The sequence below is a fragment of the Microtus oregoni genome, unplaced genomic scaffold (assembly GCF_018167655.1).
Source record: "Microtus oregoni isolate MIOR12 unplaced genomic scaffold, Mior012 000010F_ref0000083, whole genome shotgun sequence".
In the NCBI taxonomy this organism is placed as follows: domain Eukaryota; kingdom Metazoa; phylum Chordata; class Mammalia; order Rodentia; family Cricetidae; genus Microtus; species Microtus oregoni.
In genome coordinates this window covers 48,551,485-48,570,931 of record NW_024543069.1, presented here as the reverse complement: position 1 = coordinate 48,570,931, position 19,447 = coordinate 48,551,485, and the positions used below count along the sequence as shown (strand labels likewise).

Genomic DNA, 19,447 nt, shown 5'->3' with positions numbered 1-19,447 from the left:
TTCAGTTGTGAAGAATGATAATTGAGATCAGAGTACTGCAAAGGTCCCAGAAAAGTCATCTAAATGTTCTTGAACACAGGTAAATTCAAAACTATAAGTCCTGAGTGTGCTGGGTTTGCAAGGCAGGATTTGCTGTCCCATAATAGATTGAATAGTGTTAGTGCAATCATTCATTCAGACTCTGGAGATTTCTTTGATCAACAGTCACCACCCCTATGTAGGGATTTGAGAAAATAGGGAATGATGTGTCTAGAAAAAGCTGCAACTATACACAGGAACTTTTCAATTTTCAAAAGTATTAACCCTTAAAAATATCTCTGAATTTGGGTTGCAATTTATCTTTCTCCTTTGGTAATATTAAGAGTATTTTTCTAGTACCATGAAAACTAGTCAGTAGGGTTAAAGGCTCTAGGTAGGCACCAGCTGAACTTCTTCTGTATATTCAGTAAGTTATGTAGGTGTTGTCTTCAGCAATGGGGCCTTACTCTCAGTTTGTGAGAGCAACCAATAGCCTTGACAACAGCCCCGTTTGTTTGGGAGTTGCCATGACATACTTTTGGCCAACAGTTCCTTTAAATGTAACCCATTCCCAAAACTGGAGACTTGATTTTGTGATGAGAGATGTTCAGCTGGGACTCCATCTCCCTGTGTATTCCATTTATTCCTGCTCAGATAGGTATATAGTTTAGGAAGCTTCTCCTTATACAAGAGTTCTACACAACCGCTCAAAAAGCCCTTAGTTTTAACTGCTTTTCCCTATATTTCTTCCCTCACTCATCTATTCCCTTTCCATTTGTTTATTTCTCCCCTAAGGAAAAAGAAACAAAAGTGAGGATTTGTCTAAGAGGGCAGGTTCGTAGAAGGAAAACCATAATTACAAAAAAATACATAAAAATATCTTTCAATAAAAGAAAAACCTGAAGTAGCAAGTATTTCTCAACATGATCATGAAAAGCCATGACCAACAACAATCATTATCATTAATAGTCTCAATCTTTTACTAAAAGATAAAGCAAATATATTGCTATTCTAAAAATTAAAAAGTAGCAATCAAATGATTCCTAATGGCATCCTGCTTAGGTCAGTGTCATGCTCAGCCATCTCCTCCTGCAGAGGATGGAAACAAACACAGAGACTCACACCCAGATATTATACACAGTGACAGACCTTGGAAGACTCAGCACTTGATATGTCTCTATCAAATACCTCCCTTCAAGTTTCAGGGAACTCCACAGAAGAGGAGGTGGAAAGAGTATAAGAGCCAGAGGAGATGGAGGACACCAAGAAAGCAAGGCCTTTTGTGTCAACATTATTAAGCTCATGCGAACTCGAGATTCAGGCAGTTTTCATAGTGCCTTAAGGACCATCAAGTCCTCTGCATATACATATGGCTACCATTTAGTGCTTTTGTGGAATTCCTACTTGTGTAAACAAGTGTTCTCTGCATCTTGGGCCTTCTGTTGGGTTGTTTCCCTTCTAATTGTTTCTCTTGGCCAACCTGGATATAATAAGTTTGTTTTCTCTTATTATATATTATTTTGTTATATATTTATTAGCTATCATTCTTCCTTAGAACCTTATTTGCTTGCTAATGAGAGACAGAAAGGAAGTGAATCCAAATGGGAGGGGAGGCAGAGGAGGTACTGTGAGAAGAAGAGGGAGGAAAATAGAGAAAGTCTGCCAAGTTTAAAAGAAAAAAAATTGAAACCTCAAAAATTAAAAAATAAAAGTAAAAATAGATTGTATTATCCTGTTTTTATCATCAATTAGAGCTTAGAAAGCATGAAACCAGACAAAATAAATATACACATATATATTTAGTAAGACATTAGGAATGTTTTAAACATAAATAAAAATGTCTTTTAGTTAATTTACATTCAAATTAAAACGTGCATATTAAATTTCAGTTTGTTTCCATTAAAATTTCCTTTTTAAAATGCTTCACAAACTCTTTGATTTTAACTCTAAAGTGGTTTTCTACCAAAGAATGAGTAATAATAAATAATGCTAAATATTATAAAAAATACTTTGAAATCTTGAAACACTTGATTCTTTTTCAATGTTCTGAAAGCATGATTACATTCTGCCAAAATCCAGTTTTCCTTGTAGTTACATATTTGGGTTGTTTAATAAATGATTGCATTATATATCTGATGGGCTGCTTCCCAGTAATAAAATATTTGCAGTTGTATAATAATTCTTGTTTGACTTTGAAAAGGTTAACTCTATTTTAGTTGGTAAAACAGTGTAATTTTTAACAGATTCTATATGTAAGAAAATTTTGAGTTTGTATAAAATATAACTCTGAGTCTGAAGTTTGGTATCATCAAAAATATAAGTCAAATCAGGCTATTTAATTGGCCTATATATGCCATGTGACATAGTGGCATATGTCTTTAAACCCAGCACTTGAAGGCAGAGGCAGGCAGAGCTCTGTGTGGTTGAGGCCTGCATGGTCTACAGAGTTAATTCTCTGAAAGCCAGGGCTACACAAAAAAACCTTGTTTCGAAAAACAAACAAAAAATGTTATATTTATAACAGAAGAGAAGCAACTTTTTCAATTATGTGACAGACATTTTAGTATCCATACTACCATACCATCAGATATCTCTGTTACTAATTCACTAGAGACCTGTTATTACTGGGGCAGACATATGCCAAGACAGTTTTTTGGATTAAGTGTGGCATGTCGGTCTGGAAGATTTCTCTATTAAACTTCATGCAATTACAGATTTTGTATGAGAAAGTCTATCCTACATTTCACAAAATCAATCCCTGAGAATTACAAATGTCATATGAGTACACATTTCATTTCTAGAATTATAGGCCTACATATTTAAGTTCTAGGCTGAACGGTATGTCGAGAGTATAAATAACTGTAGAAGTCTAGCAAATTAGTGGAGAATCATAACTGGAAATGGAAAATCTGACATCTTCTCTCAAGGGTTTGCTAATATCATTTCTTTAATTATGAATGTCAGTCTAAATTTATCTAACCAAGTTTTGTAGATTAAAGAAACTATTTAATTCTTTGATTTTTCAAGAGCTAAATTATTTAAAATGTGGAATTATTCTAATAATAATCAGAACCATTAGTGTTCTTGTTTTCTAAAGTTTAGTCAGATGATCATAATTTCAAAATAATTATTAGTTTAAGTAAATGAAAAAGAAATTTACATATTCAATAAGGTTACTAGGTGTAATCTAAAATTCAATGTAAAAGAAAATACATTAAAATTATATTTATGTGTAGACAATAAAAAATGAAAATGTAGCAAATGAAATGCAAATTTTTAGCCCCAATAAAATTGTTTTAAAATATTTATTATTCAAACAAAAAAGGTTGCATTCTTAGCTATAATATACACAGGCTATATAACTTTCTGTATAGCTTTTATATAAACAGAGTATATGTATATTTTAGTTATATAATAGTTAATGAAAATGTATGCCTTCAATAAATTCAGTTGTATGTTAACAATCACTAATTAAAACAATATTTTATTAAGTAGAGATTGTTTCAAAGCTCAAGGAGATTGTTTTATGTTGTATTAATAGTTTGTATAACTCACTTAATAGTAACTTGTAAAAAACGCAACTGCACTAAAGTTTAGATGGAATACACCATGTAGCTTTTACTTTTCTTACGTTTTTATCATTTAAAAAATTTTTTAATTTTAAATATCATTTTCATTTCTTAGTCAGCTATTGCTCAACCTAAGACATGCCCTGGAGTGGTTGATATAAGCCAGTGTCACTCCACTGAAAAAACTAGCTCTGAACTTATGACAGTTCAGTTGTTAGCTTTTACCCTAGTAGCTAGGTATCCATTCATTCATTCATTCATTGAGTTCATAGGTTTAGTCAATTTTTAAAACTATAACAAAATAAAATATAATAAGATAAAGCAAAAAGTGTGGCATCGAAGTCAGGAAAAAAAAAAAAGCCCACAGAAAGAAAGAGCTCAAGAGAAGGCCCAAGAATCAGAGACCCACCCATTCTTTCACCCAGGATTTCCGTAAGCACACTAACCTGGAAGTCATGATATAAACACAGAGGCACTGATAGAAACCAAAGCAGGCCCTGGGCATGCTACCTCAGTCTCTGTGAGTTCATACGTGTTTGCTCATGTTGATTTAGAGGTCGTTTTTCTTGGTTTCCTTCATCACATCTGACTCTTAAATTCTTTCTGCCTCCTCTTTTTCAGGGTTCCCTGATTTCTGAGGCAAGGGATTTGATGGAGACATATTATTGAGTACCAAGTGTTCTAAGGTCTCTCCCTCTTTGTGTAATGTCTGGCTGTGGATCTCTATATTTGTTCCCATTTGCTGCAGGAGGAAGCTTCTGTTAATAGTATAGCAGAACATCATTAAAGGTTCTTTGTTACTATTTTTTCTTTTCTTTCTCTATTTTCTTTTCTTTTTTGGATCAGTGTTATTTATTATTGCCTTAGGTTCATAGGCTGTCTAGCCTTAGATTATTGGTCATCCTGGAATGGGGTCCATTGGTGGAGTTAGCCTTAAGTCAATCAGTTTTTGGTTGGTTATTCCCATAACTTTTATTGTCAAAAATACCCTAGCATATCTTGCAGATAGTATAATACTATACATGTAGGGTTTATAGCTGGCTGGGTGTTTATGTTTCACTTTTTTTCTTTGATTGATTTTTATTGAGCTCTACATTTTTCTCTGCTTTCCTCCCTGCCTCTCTCCTCCACACTTCAACCCTCCCCCAAGGACCCCATGCTCCAAATTTACTTAAAAGATCTTGTCTTTTTCTACTTCCCATATAGATTAGATCTATGTAAGTCTCTCTTAGTGTCCTCATTGTTGTCTAAGTTCTTTGGGATTGTGGTTTGTAGGTTGGTTTTCTTTGCTTTATGTTTAAAAGCCACCTATGAGTGAGTACATGTGACAACAGTTTTTCTGTGTCACTCAAAATAATGTTTTCTAGCTCCGTCCATTTTCCTTTAAAATTCAAGATGTCATTATTTTTTCTGCTGTGTAGTACTCCATTGTGTAAAGGACACATAATCCAACAAAAAAATGGAGAACAGACCAAAACAGAGAACTCTCAGCAGAGGAACATAAAATGGCTGAAAGACACTTAAGGAAATGTTCAACATCCTTAGTCATCAGAGAAATGCAAATCAAAACAACTCTGAGATTCCATCTTACATCTGTAAGAATGGCCAAGATCAAAAACACTGATGACAACTTATGCTGGAGAGGTTGTGGGGAAAAGGGAACACTCCTGCATTTCTGGTAGGAATGCAAGTTAGTACAGCCCTTTTGGATGTCAGTGTGGCGATTTCTCAGAAAATTAGGAAACAACCTTCCTCAAGACCCAGTAATACCACTTTTAGGTATATATCCAATGGATGCTCAATATTGCCACAAGGACATGTGCTCAACTATGTTCACAGAAGCTTTGTTTGTTCATAGCCAGAACCTGGAAACAGCCTAATTGCCCCTCAACCAAAGAATGGATAAAGAAAATGTGGTATCTTTATGTTTCATTTTTGATAGCGTGCAGAGTTCCTTCCTGCATCAAAGATGCTGGAACATAGGGTTGAAAGCTCTATGTAGACACCAGCTTGACATCTACATGTTCAACAAGTCGTATAGATGTTGTTTTCAACAATGGGAATTTGCTGTGAGTTTGTGGAGAGCAAGCTATAGTCTTGACAACAGCCTAGGGTGTATGGGGATTCTTGTGGGGTCCCTTCTGGACAAGAACCAATTAGATGTAACCAAATATCTTTTCTGAAAGCTTCTTTTAGTGACAAGGGCTGGCCAGCTTGGACTCTGTCTCTTCCATTATTTGGCGATTTCATTAGGACACCTTCACATATGTGTATATTTTAGGATGTTTCTATTGTATTATGTTTCCATACTATTTCTCCAATGCACCCTGTTTTTAGATGACTCTTCCCATATACATTCCCACAACCTCCTCGATTCTCCAATTGTAATCCTAAATCATTCATAACGATCTGTTTTACTTTCCTTTTCTAATGAGATCTCTTATTCCTAGTCCCTTACTCTATAGCTAATATCTGTGGTTCTATGGACTGTAGCTTGGTTATCATTGACTTAACAGTTAATATTCAATATATAAATAAATATTATATTTATCTCTCTTGATTTGGAATACCTCACTCAATAATTTTTCTAGTTCCATCAATTTCCCCACAAATTTCATGATGGGCATTTTTTTAATGGCTGAATAATACTACACTGTGCATATGTACCACATTTTCTTTATTTGTCCTTCCACTGAGAGACAACTAGGTTGTTTCCCATTTATGGTTATTATAATTAGAGCAGCATTGGCCACGATTAAGTGAGTGTCTCTGGGGTAGGATAAAGTACTCTTTGGCTACACGTCCAAGAATAATATAGGTGGATGTTGAGGTAGAATGAGTCCCAGCTTCCTGAGGAGCCACCACACTGATTACCCAGTGGCTTGCAGTGTTCAAGCTCACACTCCCAGCAGTGCATGAATGTTTCCCTTACTCAACGTTCTCACCAGCACAAGCTGTCACTTGTTTTGATGATCTTAGACATTCTAACAGGTGTAAGATGGACAATCCATGTAGTTTTTATTTTACATTTCCTTGATTGCAAAGGATATTAAACATTTCCTTAAGTGTTTCACAGTTATTTGTGCTTCTCTGTTTAGATCTGTACCCCATTTTAAATATTGGTATGCCCTGAAGCATTTTAAAACTTTGCCAACCAGATATGGGAAGAAATGGAAAATCTAAAATGTGAAAATATTTTCATAATGTGTTCTCTATGGTAATGATTCCAAATATTTAGGCTATTTTTTAAATGTTTTAGAATTTTTGTGAAACGGTGATGGTTTGGGGATTAAACTAGGAAAGAATGTCTGTTTCCACTCCTTCCTCTTTTCTTTCCCTCCTCCCTCACTATTTCATTTTATCTCTCCCTTTCTCTTTCCTCCTTCTATTCTCCTTCCATTTCTTCTCTATCCCCCTTCCACTTCCTTCTGATTCTTTTACTTCTTCCTTTTTTTTCATTTTTTCAAAATGGGTATACCAAAATTTAACTGGGAGAAATAAAATTCTCAGTCCCTTCATGCCACAAAGTGAGTATGAATATATGGAGATAATTGGGCCCAGGATCTCACAATAAGAGTTATCAAAACAAAATCAATACTAACTCATAATGTTACTGGTTATGATTTGATAGTTTTCAAATAGTTCAATATCTAATGAAAATAAAATAAATTAAAGATGTAAGTAAGTTAATACCTATGTGATTAGCTAAACATAACATAGACATGCCCTCTAAATTATGCAGTTAATTTTAGATGAAACGGGAAGCTTTGCAGACATGCTCGCCTTTAGTTCCAAGCCACAAGAAATACTTAAATATTTGGAAAGTAATTTGAAATATTCAAATATATTTATATTTGTTCTAAATTCACCTACTTTAGTTGTTTTTTTATATTTTTCCAATTCAACTTTTCTATAGATTCTTTATGGATTTCAAATCCTGCGTTCTGATCATGCTCATCCCCCTTGCCCCTTCCCATCCACCCTTTACCCTTGTGACCTATACCCAAGGATGAAAACAAAGTAAAATAAAAAATAGAAAAGAAAAAGAAATCTTATCCTGGAAACTGTAGTGTGACACAGTGAATCTCACAGTATACCCTTTAGTCAATACATTACTCGCAAGCATCACTTGTAATGAGTCATCGGTCTGCTTTGAGACCTCTGGTTTCTGCTACACCTTCAATACAGGGCTCTCAGAGCTCCCCTTGAATATTCTGTTGTTGTTCTGTGTCATGGAGATCCTGCAGCTTTTGATCAGCAGGACCAGCCGCTTTCCATGCTCCAGCAGATCATAGGCAAACGCCTAGCCCTGGTTCTGGGTCTGGATGGTTGCTGAGATGGTCAGCTATACAGCTCTCCCTTGTCCTCACCACCAGCGTGAGCTCCCCCAGCACTGCCATGGCTAGCTTATCCAATGTAGTAAGCAGCAAGAGGTGGACTGATTCTCTTCCTCACATGTCCTTGAACAGGCTTGCACGTGTGACCAGGGCAGCTATACTGCGCTGTCCAGGCTCAGTGTTGGGACAACTCTGCAAAGTGCAGCAACTGGTGAGAGGAAGGGCCAGCTCTCCTGCTCCTGTGACCTCAGGGAGAGTTCTTTCTCCTGCCACAAGCCCTGAGGAGTTGGGGAGGCTTCTCTCCATTGCATACCACCACAGGGAAGATGCAGGGCAAGTCCCGATCTCTCACGCTATATTCTCTGGAGCAGCTCACCTGCACTCCTTTGTACTGGTTCAGCTCTACTGTGTTACCCTGGCAAGGTTCAGGGTCCACTCTCCCAAAGGCTAGAACTGGTGAGGGACAGGATCAGCCCCCTCAGCTGCTGCAGGTGCCAATGGGCAAGCGGGAGGGCATCTTTCCCTCTCTCTCACCACTTATGGCAGACGACGGGTGCAGGGCCAGATTTCCCACTCTGGGGACTTACACCTTTGCCAGCAGGATCAGCTCTGTCATGCGGCTCAGGTGCGGTGGCAGGTGCTACTCTTTTCTGTGCTGCAGCTGGTGTGGGGCAGAACCAGCTCCAGCTCTCACACTCCAGCGGCCAGCTCTCTCATTTACCGCAGACAACAAGGAGTGAGGGGTGGCATCTCTTTGCTGACCACGCTTCCACATGGCATGGAAGACCAGTACTAGAACTAGCTCTCTCATGCTCATGCCCTTTGGGCTTACTCACGGGCCAGTAGTCTTAGCACTACTTTGCTGCCCAGGTGAGTTTCAAGGTCTGCTTTCCCTAGTGCTGCCGCTGCTGGGATGCTGGGCCAGCTCAATGGTTCTCATGACCATTTGGCAGTTTTCCTACCTGCCAAAGTGGGTGAGGGGCAGAAAGATGGGATTTTCCTCTTGCTTTTACTATGGTATAGCAGATGAGAGGCAGGACCAGCTCTACCACTCTCATGTGCTCAGGACCAACTCAAGAGCACTCTCGCCAACAGTCACCTCTATCATGATGTCCAGGCAAGGTGGGGGTCTTCTCTCTGCAGTGCTGCAGCTGGTGGTGGGTAGAACAAGTTCTCCCTTACATTGTGAGGGGCAGGTCCAACCTGTGCAGGCCTCCTGTGGTAACAGGAGCCATAGACCATGGGCGCAGGCTTAGACCTTGGTAGCAGCTCAAACCTTGGGGGCTTAGATATCAAGAAGGCCACTTACCTCGGTCCATTCCTCATTGCCTTTGGATCAGAGGCAGATATAAACCATTCTTTGTCTCTGTCTCTTTGTCCCTCTGTCCTTTTCTCCCTTTCTCTGTATTTCCCTCCCTCTCTCTCTTTCTCTCTTTCCCCTCTATAAATTTTCTCCCCCTAATCGAGCCTGTCTACCTGAGGTCTTGTGGAACCTGGCCTGTTTTCTCTTTCAGGCCTGGAGCAGAGAAAACAGACCAGCATATAAACCACTTCTCCCAGGCTTTTTCAGACCCAGGCCAGCTGGCCTTGGTGAGTTAGGACTACTGAGAACTCAAGATCAATGGCAATGGGTTTTTGATCCCACTGCACATACTGGCTTTGTGGGAGCCTAGGCAGTTTGGATGCTCACCTTACTAGACCTGGATGGAGGTGGGTGGTCTTTGGACTTCCCACAGGGCAGGGAACCCTGATTGCTCTTTGGGCTAATGAGGGAGGGGGACTTGATTGGGGGAGGGGGAGGGAAATAGGAGGAGGTGGCAGGGAAGAGACAGAAATCATCAATAAATAAATAAATAAATAAATAAATAAATAAACAAACAAACAAACCACTTCTCCCGCTCCGTCTCACAGGCCCCGGGAAGTTTCCCATCTCCTCTTCCACGTCCAGGGCAGAGTCCATGGACATTCATGTCACTTTGTTTTTAATTTACATTTCCTTGTGCACATGTTTGTGTACGTATTTTTGAGGCATGTGCATGAAATGGTGCACACGGGGAGGCCAGAGGATAGCGAGTGGGAGGGGATTCTCCTCTCCCAGCATGTGAGCTCTGGGAAGCAGACTCGGGTAGTTATTCTTGGGTGCTAGCTCCTTTCCCACAGGGCCATCTTGCTCCCCATCTAAATTCACTTTCTAGAGGCTGAGTTCTATGTGGTAGAATGACACAGTTCAACATATTTTATAAGTTTTTGATTGAAGTGATATTTCAGTCAAAATACATTTTGTAGATATAGTTAGTATATTGGTCTGCATAATTTAGAAAATTAGCTTAAGTTAGTGGATAAGGGAAAAATTCAGATAAAATGCAGCTTACTTTTCTTTTCATGAGTAAGACTTTTGTGTTCTTGTTTTGTGTTTACTGTTGGCCACATTTTCTATAACAAATGAAATCATTCTGAAATCTTATAATTACCAATTTTGGAGGCACTGGTCTCTTGTAATTACTTCTGGGAACACGGTGTGAGGTGCCCATCAGACTTTGCAGTCAACAAAGCACATTTTTTTCTATGTAGCAAGATGATGTTTGCCCTCTATTTTCCTTCATTAAATACCAGTAAAGATTGCTATAAAGTAAAACAGAAGCAAGTGTGCCTTCAAATGCAGACTCACCATAGACTCACTGGTGACACCATTTAAATACGGTTTTATCCAAAAATATCCTCAAGTTGCCATTCAACCAATCTAGGCTCCCTGTAACAGGGAAAGAGATGATATTTGGAAAGTTTCAATGGGAAAATGTGTTTCCTTTTAGAATAAGTCAGCCTCACTGCCACAATGCATACAAAGCTTACCAGTGCTCACTGCTGCATACTCAACACCACTTAGGAAAGTTTTAGAACCAAACACTGACTTGTTTGACCAGAGAGACCAAAACAATATGGGTTGCTGCCATTATTCTTGGTTATTCTCCGGAACTAAATAAGATCCTTATTGCTGAAGGCACCACACATATTGAGTTCACGAAATAGAAAAATCAAGCTGGGTCATTTCAGGTTCCCCATCCTCAGCTGCCCAAGGAACTAACTGGGGACCTCGGCTTGGGTATCTGGGAGCCACTCTAGGTTCAAGTCTCTTGCCAACCCTAAGGTGGCTCCCTTAACTAAGAACCGTGCTTCCGTGCTCCCCCATCCAACCTTCCTTCATCCCAATCCTCCCCCTTCCCCAAGCTCCCCCCATTCTCCCCCTCTCCCCCCTCTCTCCCCATCTCCCCTTACCCCCATCCCACCCCACCCCCAAGATCTCAATTTTCTCCCCGGCAATTTTGTCTACTTCCCATAGCCAAGAGGACAACTATATGCTTTTCCTTTGGTTCACCCTTTTACTTAGCTTCTTTGGGATCACCAAGTGTAGACTCCGTGACCCTTGTTCCTATCCTAGAGCAATACTGACGAATATCTTGCATATCATCATAGAACCTTCATCTGGTGATGGATGGAGACAGAGACAGAGACCCACACTGGAGCACTGGACTGAGCTCCCAAGGTCCCGATGAGGAGCAGAAGGAGGGAGAACATGAGCAAAGAAGTCAGGACCACGAGGGGAGCACCCACCCACTGAGACAGTGGAGCTGATCTATTGGGAGCTCACCAAGGCCAGCTGAACTGTGACTGAAAAAGCATGGTATAAAACTGGACTCTCTGAGCATGGCAAACAATGAGGGCTGATGAGAACCCAAGGACAATGGCACGGGGTTTTGAACCTACGTAATGTGCTGGCTTTGTGGGAGCCTAGCCAGTTTGGATGTTCACCCTCCTAAAAATGCACGGAGGGGGGAGGACCTAGGACTTACCACAGGGCAGGGAAATCTGACTGCTCTTTGGACTGGAGAGGGAGGGGGAGAGGAGTGGGGGGAGGGGGAGAAGGGTGGGAGTAGGGGGAGGGAAACGGGAGGCTGGGAGGAGGAGGAAATTTGTTTTTTTTTTCTTTTTTTCTTTTCTCAATAAAAAAAAGTTAAAAAAAAAAAAGAAAAATCAAGCTGGAATTTATCTAGCAACCTCTTGTCTACTTGCAATCTTTCACAATGACAAAAGGTGCTAGGACTGTTGATGGGAGACAAATGTGATCAATGCTTTCAACCAGTTGTAAATTCTACCAACATTACTAATTTGTTGGGAAGGTTGTAGATGCCTGTGTAATAGTGGCAAAAAATTGTGAAAATAGCCAATTGATTTCAGTCTCACTACACAGGAGGGACTCCATGCCCAGAACTGTAAATGCAGTCAAAAGCTACTGGGGAGGAGGGCTCTAGGGTACTTAATTCCGTTATTTAGTTAAATTGGCATAGCATCAAGTCACCTTGTAAATATGCTCTTATACCTAGACAGTACTTAGAAGACATTCTCCTCTAAGGCTAAGGGGACAATGCGAGAGAGGAGACTGAAAGAGGAGAGAGCTAGAAAATACAGGAAATGACTGTGAAATGCCATCTTCTCAGCAATGCATGGCCATAGGAATCAGGGATTATCCACATCGAAAGATGACTACACTGTACAAGAATGGTTCCACAGTCAGTAATGGGTGAATGAAAGACCCAGAGAGTCTGACTCATCACTGCTGCTGGCTGAATTTGGGAAAAGGAGCCATTTCTTTCAGGGGTGGGCGCATTGATGCCTTACCAGGCTTCAATGAATATTCCAAACAAAGTAGCCAAACAGATGGTTATGATTGAAAACGAAGCCAAACATCATGAATCTAAGAAAAGTATCAGAAGTGAAGAGGAAGAGTCGATGGAGGGAGAGAAAAAGAGTTTTGTAGAGAGATTAACCAGAAGAGCAGAATGATATATATATATATATATATCCATAAAATTTTCATTTTGTTATTATATTTTGTACTCTTTTAAACAATCTTAAAATTTAAATATATTTTGGTCATTTTCTTCCCCTCTTTCAAGTCCTTACATATCTGTTCCCCCTTTGTATCAAACCAAGTATAAATTTTAAATTTTTTCTCAAAATAAAGCAAAAACATAATGCAAAAACAAAATACATCTCCCCCACCACCAAAACCTTTAAACTGTAGCCTAATAAAAGAACATGTGAAAACTGTGCAATACATTATATGTTGGTCAACTACTACACCTAAACATGGGGCTTGTCCTGGGGTGGTTTATTTATCCAGCATCACATTATTGAAGAAAACTGATTTTCTGATCCAGACAGTTCAATTGTTAACCTTTACCACAGTGGCTGGGTTTTCATTCATTCATTTACTCATATTCTTTAAATTATAACAAAATAAACTAAAATAAAACTATCACATAGCAGTTAGGCAAGACAAACCAATTGAAAAAAAAAAAGCCCAAGAGAAGACACACATGGGACTCCAATAAAATACTAAACAAGAACCAATAAACCACTAAATGAGAACCAATAATATATACACAGAGGACCTGGTCCAGACCTGTGAAGGCCCTGTGCATGATGCTTTAAGTTTCTGTGAGTTCTGATGAGCTTTGTTCATATTGACTTAGAGGGCCTTGTTTTCTTGGTGTCCTCTAATTTCTCTGACCATTAAACCCTTTCTTAATGTATTTAAATTTTGAATAAGCTTAGAAAATGAAATAAGATTTACTATATAGTCTTTGCTCAATGTACTACCTATTTTTGATACTGAACAAGTAAACACAAGCATATTTTGAATTGGGAAAATAAAAATGAGAAATTAGGCAAAAATTTCACTACTTCTGATGATCATCTAATACATGAAGTGGCTACCTCACGTCTGGTGCTGTTATGAGTTCTGTAGTGCAATGGCCATTTGACGGGAGAAAGTAGCGTTTCACAACTTCCCTCCTTCTCTTTGCTTCCTATTTCCTTCCATCCTCTTCTGCTTGCTCCTTAACCTTTGGGGCTGGGGAAGGTTGATATTTCTTGTACTTTTGAAAACAGTCTCATATGACTTAAACTAAGGCTTTTGAAAAACTGATATCTGGGATAAATGAAACAATAAAGATCTCAAAAATATACAAAGATAACAAATAGTATACACATACTTCATAGAAATGAATTTTCAAAATGAAGCGTTTGTCAGGAGTTTTAGATACCTAATTAGAACAGTTCCTAGTGATCTTCCACTTGTCTTGAATATGTTACAACCATAGATTTCATTGACAATTGTTGATATAGACTGCTGCTGATTTGTAGGCAATTCTCATCATTTATCTTCTATGTTTATGTTTTAATAGAACATTAGTTAATTGTTTTAAATTTAATTGTTCTGAGCATGAGTCAGTTTAAATTTCAAGTAACATGAGGTTTTGCTTAAACACATGTGTTCATTAGCATAGAACACATTCTACAAATATAATAAGCCCATAAAAATTGTATATTGCTTATCCCTTTACACACTATTTCTAGGCCTAAGTTTCAGAGAGCTACAAAGCGTTCAGTTTCATGTGAGTAGAACCTTTCTGTCAGGAGTGAGACGAAAGGCTTATGAGACTCAGACTGACAAAAACTCTTCATATGTCTAAGAATGCTGAACCTGCAGGATTCCTCACACTTTCCCCCAGGGGTGTTAGGAGAAGTACAAAATTGTAGACCAAGGATATCTGTGATCTGCCAAGCACTCAATGCATCCGCTCCAACAGTTTCATTTATTTGCCAAGTTAGACTTGGCTCCAGTTATGATTTTGAGCTGTTGATTGTAGCTTTCTTTGGGGGTGACTCTACATGTGTGCTGTATCTCCCAAGGTTTTGGGGTGAGTTGACATGTGTGTTGTATCTCCCAATGAAAGTCTTTCATACAACACATACTGATCAAGAACCATTCAGCAATGTACTGGCTTTGAGGTACAGAATTAAGTGTCATATGCTTTTCATTTTTCTTATTGTATACATGTTTCATCAGATATATAAAATTAGTTCATTTTTAGGAATCTGAAAAGTTATTAGGATACTTAAATCTTTAAAATTGTCATTTTAAGCTTAAAATGGATATGATGAAAATAAAAACATTTTTTTTTTTTTTTTTTTTTTTTTGCAGGTTTTTTTTTTTTTTTTTTTTTTATTTATTTATTTATTTATTAAGAATTTCTGCCTCGTCCCCACAACCGCTTCCCATTTCCCTCCCCCTCCCCCGATCAAGTCCCCCCCCCTCTCATCTGCTCGAAGAGCAATCAGGGTTCCCTGACCTGTGGGAAGCCCAAGGACTGCCCACCTCTATCCAGGTCTCCTAAGGTGAGCATTCAAACTGCCTAGGCTCCCACAAAGCCAGTACGTGCAGTAGGATCAAAAACCCACTGCAATTGTTCTTGAGTTCTCAGTATTCCTCATTGTCCGCTATGTTCAGCTAGTCTGGATTTATCCCATGCTTTTTCAGACCTAGGCCAGCTGGCCTTGGTGAGATCCCAATAGAACATCCCCATTGTCTTAGTGTGTGGGTGCACCCCTCGTGGTCCTGAGTTCCTTGCTCGTGCTCCGTCTCCTTCTGCTCCTGATTTGGACCTTGAGATTTCTGTCCGGTGCTCCCGTGTGGGTCTCTGTCTCTGTCTCCTTTCATCGCCTGATGAAGGTTAATATTCCTGAGGATGCCTATGTGTTTGTCTTTGGATTCACCTTATTTAGCTTCTCTAGGAACATGAGTTATAGGCTCAATGTCCTTTATTTATGGCTAGAAACCAAATATGAGTGAGTACATCCCATGTTCCTCTTTTTGGGTCTGGCTTACCTCACTCAGGATAGTGTTTTCTATTTCCATCCATTTGTATGCAAAATTCAAGAAGTCCTTGTTTTTTACTGCTGAGTAATACTCTAATATGTATAAAAACATTTTAATACCTCACTCTATGACACTGATTGAAACATGACCTACACTATTCCATTTGTAAGAACAGCAATTGGATTTGTAAATTTTAAGTGTAGTTTTACTATCCTGAAATGACATATTTAATTAAATTAGATGTTCTCTTATAATTTACTCCATATAGGATTTTCTCCTCCTTGTGAGGGTTATTGTGTTAGGACCTAGTGTAAACTATGTCTATTGTAATTTATTTAATTTTACAAGTTATAGAGAACACAGTATTTATGTATTTATTACTATATTTAGTGAAAATGTCCATAAGAAATATAATGCTTTCCAGTATTTTTGTTTAAAAAAAGTTCCATAGAGGAGTGCAATTTAGCAAGTTCAGAATTTATGAAGGTCTAAATTCACATACTGTCACTGAGAGCATTCCGACACGTTGAAGATTAATCAAAGCTAATCCTAGTCAAAAAAACTATTCCATCCCAAATAGGTTGTTAATTCATACTCTAAACTTCAGATTTAAAAAAAGAAACAGGTGCAGCTATGTTCTGGAGAATTGGTTGGCTTGAGAATTAAGAGGGATTTACCCACAGGTAAACCATACAAACTACCATATACCTGACAGGGAGGTGCATCAGTGATCCTCAGCAAGAACAGCAAGTGCTCTTCACCAGCTGAGCCACCGCTCCAGACTCCTAATTTGAAATTTAAAGGCATTTTATCTTATGAAATACACAAACATCTATAATGTGTAGATTCAGGTCAGTGTCCAGATGGAGATGTCAATTACTAAAGCTAACCTAAGTCCCCCCTTCATAGTTGGTACAATGAACACATTAGAGTCACACATACCAACTGTGTTACTTTGGTTCCCTCTTCCATTTTTTTTAAAAAAAAGTACCCTTTTAGTTTACCTCTAGAAATGTGGAATCATTTTAGTATTGGATTTTATGTATGTACCACTGCTAATATTTTATTATTTTTTGACCACAACTGTATTTATTATCTTTTTTCTCTAATTAGAATACATTGATTGAGCCTTATTTCTGTAACTTTATATGATTGTTTTAAAGTACTTATTACACTTAAAAGATTATCCAGCACAAAATAATTTCACTGTTATTTTTTATCTTTAAAACTATGTCACAGCTATGGATAATCTAACTCTGATTTAAGTATAAGTACATCCTTGAAAGATGAGGAAATGTAAGTACAAAGAGTTCTTCTTCCTTCTTTCCTTCTTATCCTTTCTTCCTTTCCTTTTTTTTTTTAAATAGGATCTTACTTTGAAGACTTGACTGACACGGGGTTATGCAATGAATCAAGTAGCCTAGAACTCAGAGATATCAACTTGAATCTTCCTTGTGATTGCTGAGATTAAAGGAATGTGCCCACATGTCTGACCTCTTCTTTTATAATAAACCACCCAACAGTTTTATGGAAATATCTTTGGAGTCTTGGGGATTAGCAAAACCCTTAAAAACTGGATAAGAAAAAGTTCAATTTATATTCAGAACAAGAGGTTTCCCATGACATAGTGACAATGACCATTATTTCTACACAGAAATAGAAAACAAAATAATAGGCCCCAACCCTGCTATACATTGTGCCAAGTCCTTTAGTTTGAATTGCTTTAATTATAGATTCATTTAGTGAATGAATGTTAATAAATTTCAACTTAAATAAAATAAATGGAAATTCTACATCTCCTTATAATATTGCATTTTAATTGGATTCCTGAGTACAGGCAATAACTGTAAAGTTTCAGAGTTTACAAAACTAATCACAGAAGAGTATAAACTAGCTAGATTCTGATCTACCAGGATGAATGCACCTGGAAAATTGCCAGTTTTGACCACCGATTGGAACTTTCAAATATGTCATCAGAAGAGCAACCAAAGCTGTCTTTGTCAACATTTTAGGTGTGGCCCTTTAATGGAAATGCTCCTTGAATAGGAGCTCAAGGACTCACCCATCCCCAACTAGCGCATCTCCTCATTTAAAGAATACAGACATCAACTTCTTTTCCATAAAGATCTTAATTTATTCTAATTTGGAAATGACACTTCTTATCATTCTCTCTCATACATTCACACACACACACACACACACACACACACACACACACACACGTTCATGCACATACACACACTTTCTCACTCTCTCCATAATTTCAAAAGCACCTACATCAAACAACCCACAAAAAAAATGTATTTACTCTAAACCAAATAAGAGCTTTTGTACTAACCTTATAGAGTAGTGGTAATTTTCCTAATTTCAGGAGTGCAATTTGATTTGTTGTATTTTTCAATTTTGTAATCCTTTTCAAATCATCTGCAGTTCCATAACTCACATCAATGACATCAGCCTGAAAAGACGAGAAAATATAAAGAAAAACAAAACCTTATAATAAGAATAATATCAGTTATTATTATCAAATATAAATATCTATGAATAATTGTACACAACTGTTGGATTATCACTGACGATTAATTGTTATGTCACCCCATCACAAATATGACACTCTGGTATTGAAACTATGCTTTCAAATAATTATTTATGCCATAATTCATGACCTCTACATTGTTCTTTTTAAATAGTTCCCCCTTTTCTCAAGTTAAATATTTATTAATATATGAAGCCTCTATTGGTAGTCCTGGTTCCTGTTGATATTTTCCTTATGCAAAATTCTGAACTGCAGGACCCATCAAAGACATTCCTAGTAGGCCATATGGTTCTTTCCAGCTATGCTTTTTGTAACTTTTGTTATTAAAATAATTGTTCTTGTGGGTTCTAATGCTTATGTAACACAAAATATATTCTTTCATGTTACAGTTTTCACAGGCGGGATGATAAAAAGAGTAAGTGGCAGTGGACAGAGAAATGGAGAGGGGAAATTCTGCCCTCTTCACTCCATCTAAAGCACTTCATCCTCACTAGACAATCCCTCTGAGCAAAGGTTCTGTTTTAAAAATTCGTAAGTATTATATGCAGTCAAGAATTCAATGGACACTTTCTGCTCCTACATTCCACTTTTCATACAACAAATCTATGATCCAAGTGAGGCAATGGTGCAACTCCCAGGCGGCAACTCTTTTTTTAGTATAGTCAATATAGTGCCCCACGGGCATGATTAAAGGTCCAGCCAGCCACTGGGGATTTTAGATTCCATTGAGTTGATTATTAATATTATCCATCACTTTCAGCTATTACACTTATCAATATCTTCAAAACTGTGCTAACACATCAAGGTTCATTTAAACCTTACCTATGAGATAGATTGTATTTCACTGCTACCCAATAGAAACTTTTACTTATTTGACTTCCAAATAATCTGTGGCTGCCTCTATTAAAGAGCTCCTACTGTTTAGCCACAAGCTTAGTATTTTACATTCCCTTTGGATAATTTTTTAAAATGTAAAACTTGAAAATTCTCCTGCTCTTGATGGAGACATCTCTTTAATTTATATACATGTAGCCTTCTAAACAAGAAAGGGGATATTTCTGCTTTTAACAAAAAATATCTTTACATTTCCAAACTTCTATTATGACTCAAAAATGAGTCTTCTTGCCTCTTCCAGAACATGGATTTACATACAAATCACAAATAATAATAACCCGAGATAGCGAACATTTTTGCCTCTTAAGAAATATTCTTATGAGCTTCAAGATCCACCAATATTATCCCTTTCTGAGACATATGGCACCTACCT

At 37.9% G+C, this 19,447-nt stretch overlaps 1 protein-coding gene across 1 annotated transcript in view; it reads right to left on the bottom strand.

Moving 5' to 3' along the window:
* Positions 1-19,447, bottom strand: part of Naaladl2 (N-acetylated alpha-linked acidic dipeptidase like 2) — an 835,422-nt gene that overhangs the window by 468,994 nt on the left and 346,981 nt on the right. Inside the window, exon 4 of the mRNA XM_041659204.1 lies at positions 17,983-18,102. Within this exon, the coding sequence (XP_041515138.1) occupies positions 17,983-18,102 (120 nt within the window). The remainder of the gene's footprint in view (positions 1-17,982; positions 18,103-19,447) is intronic.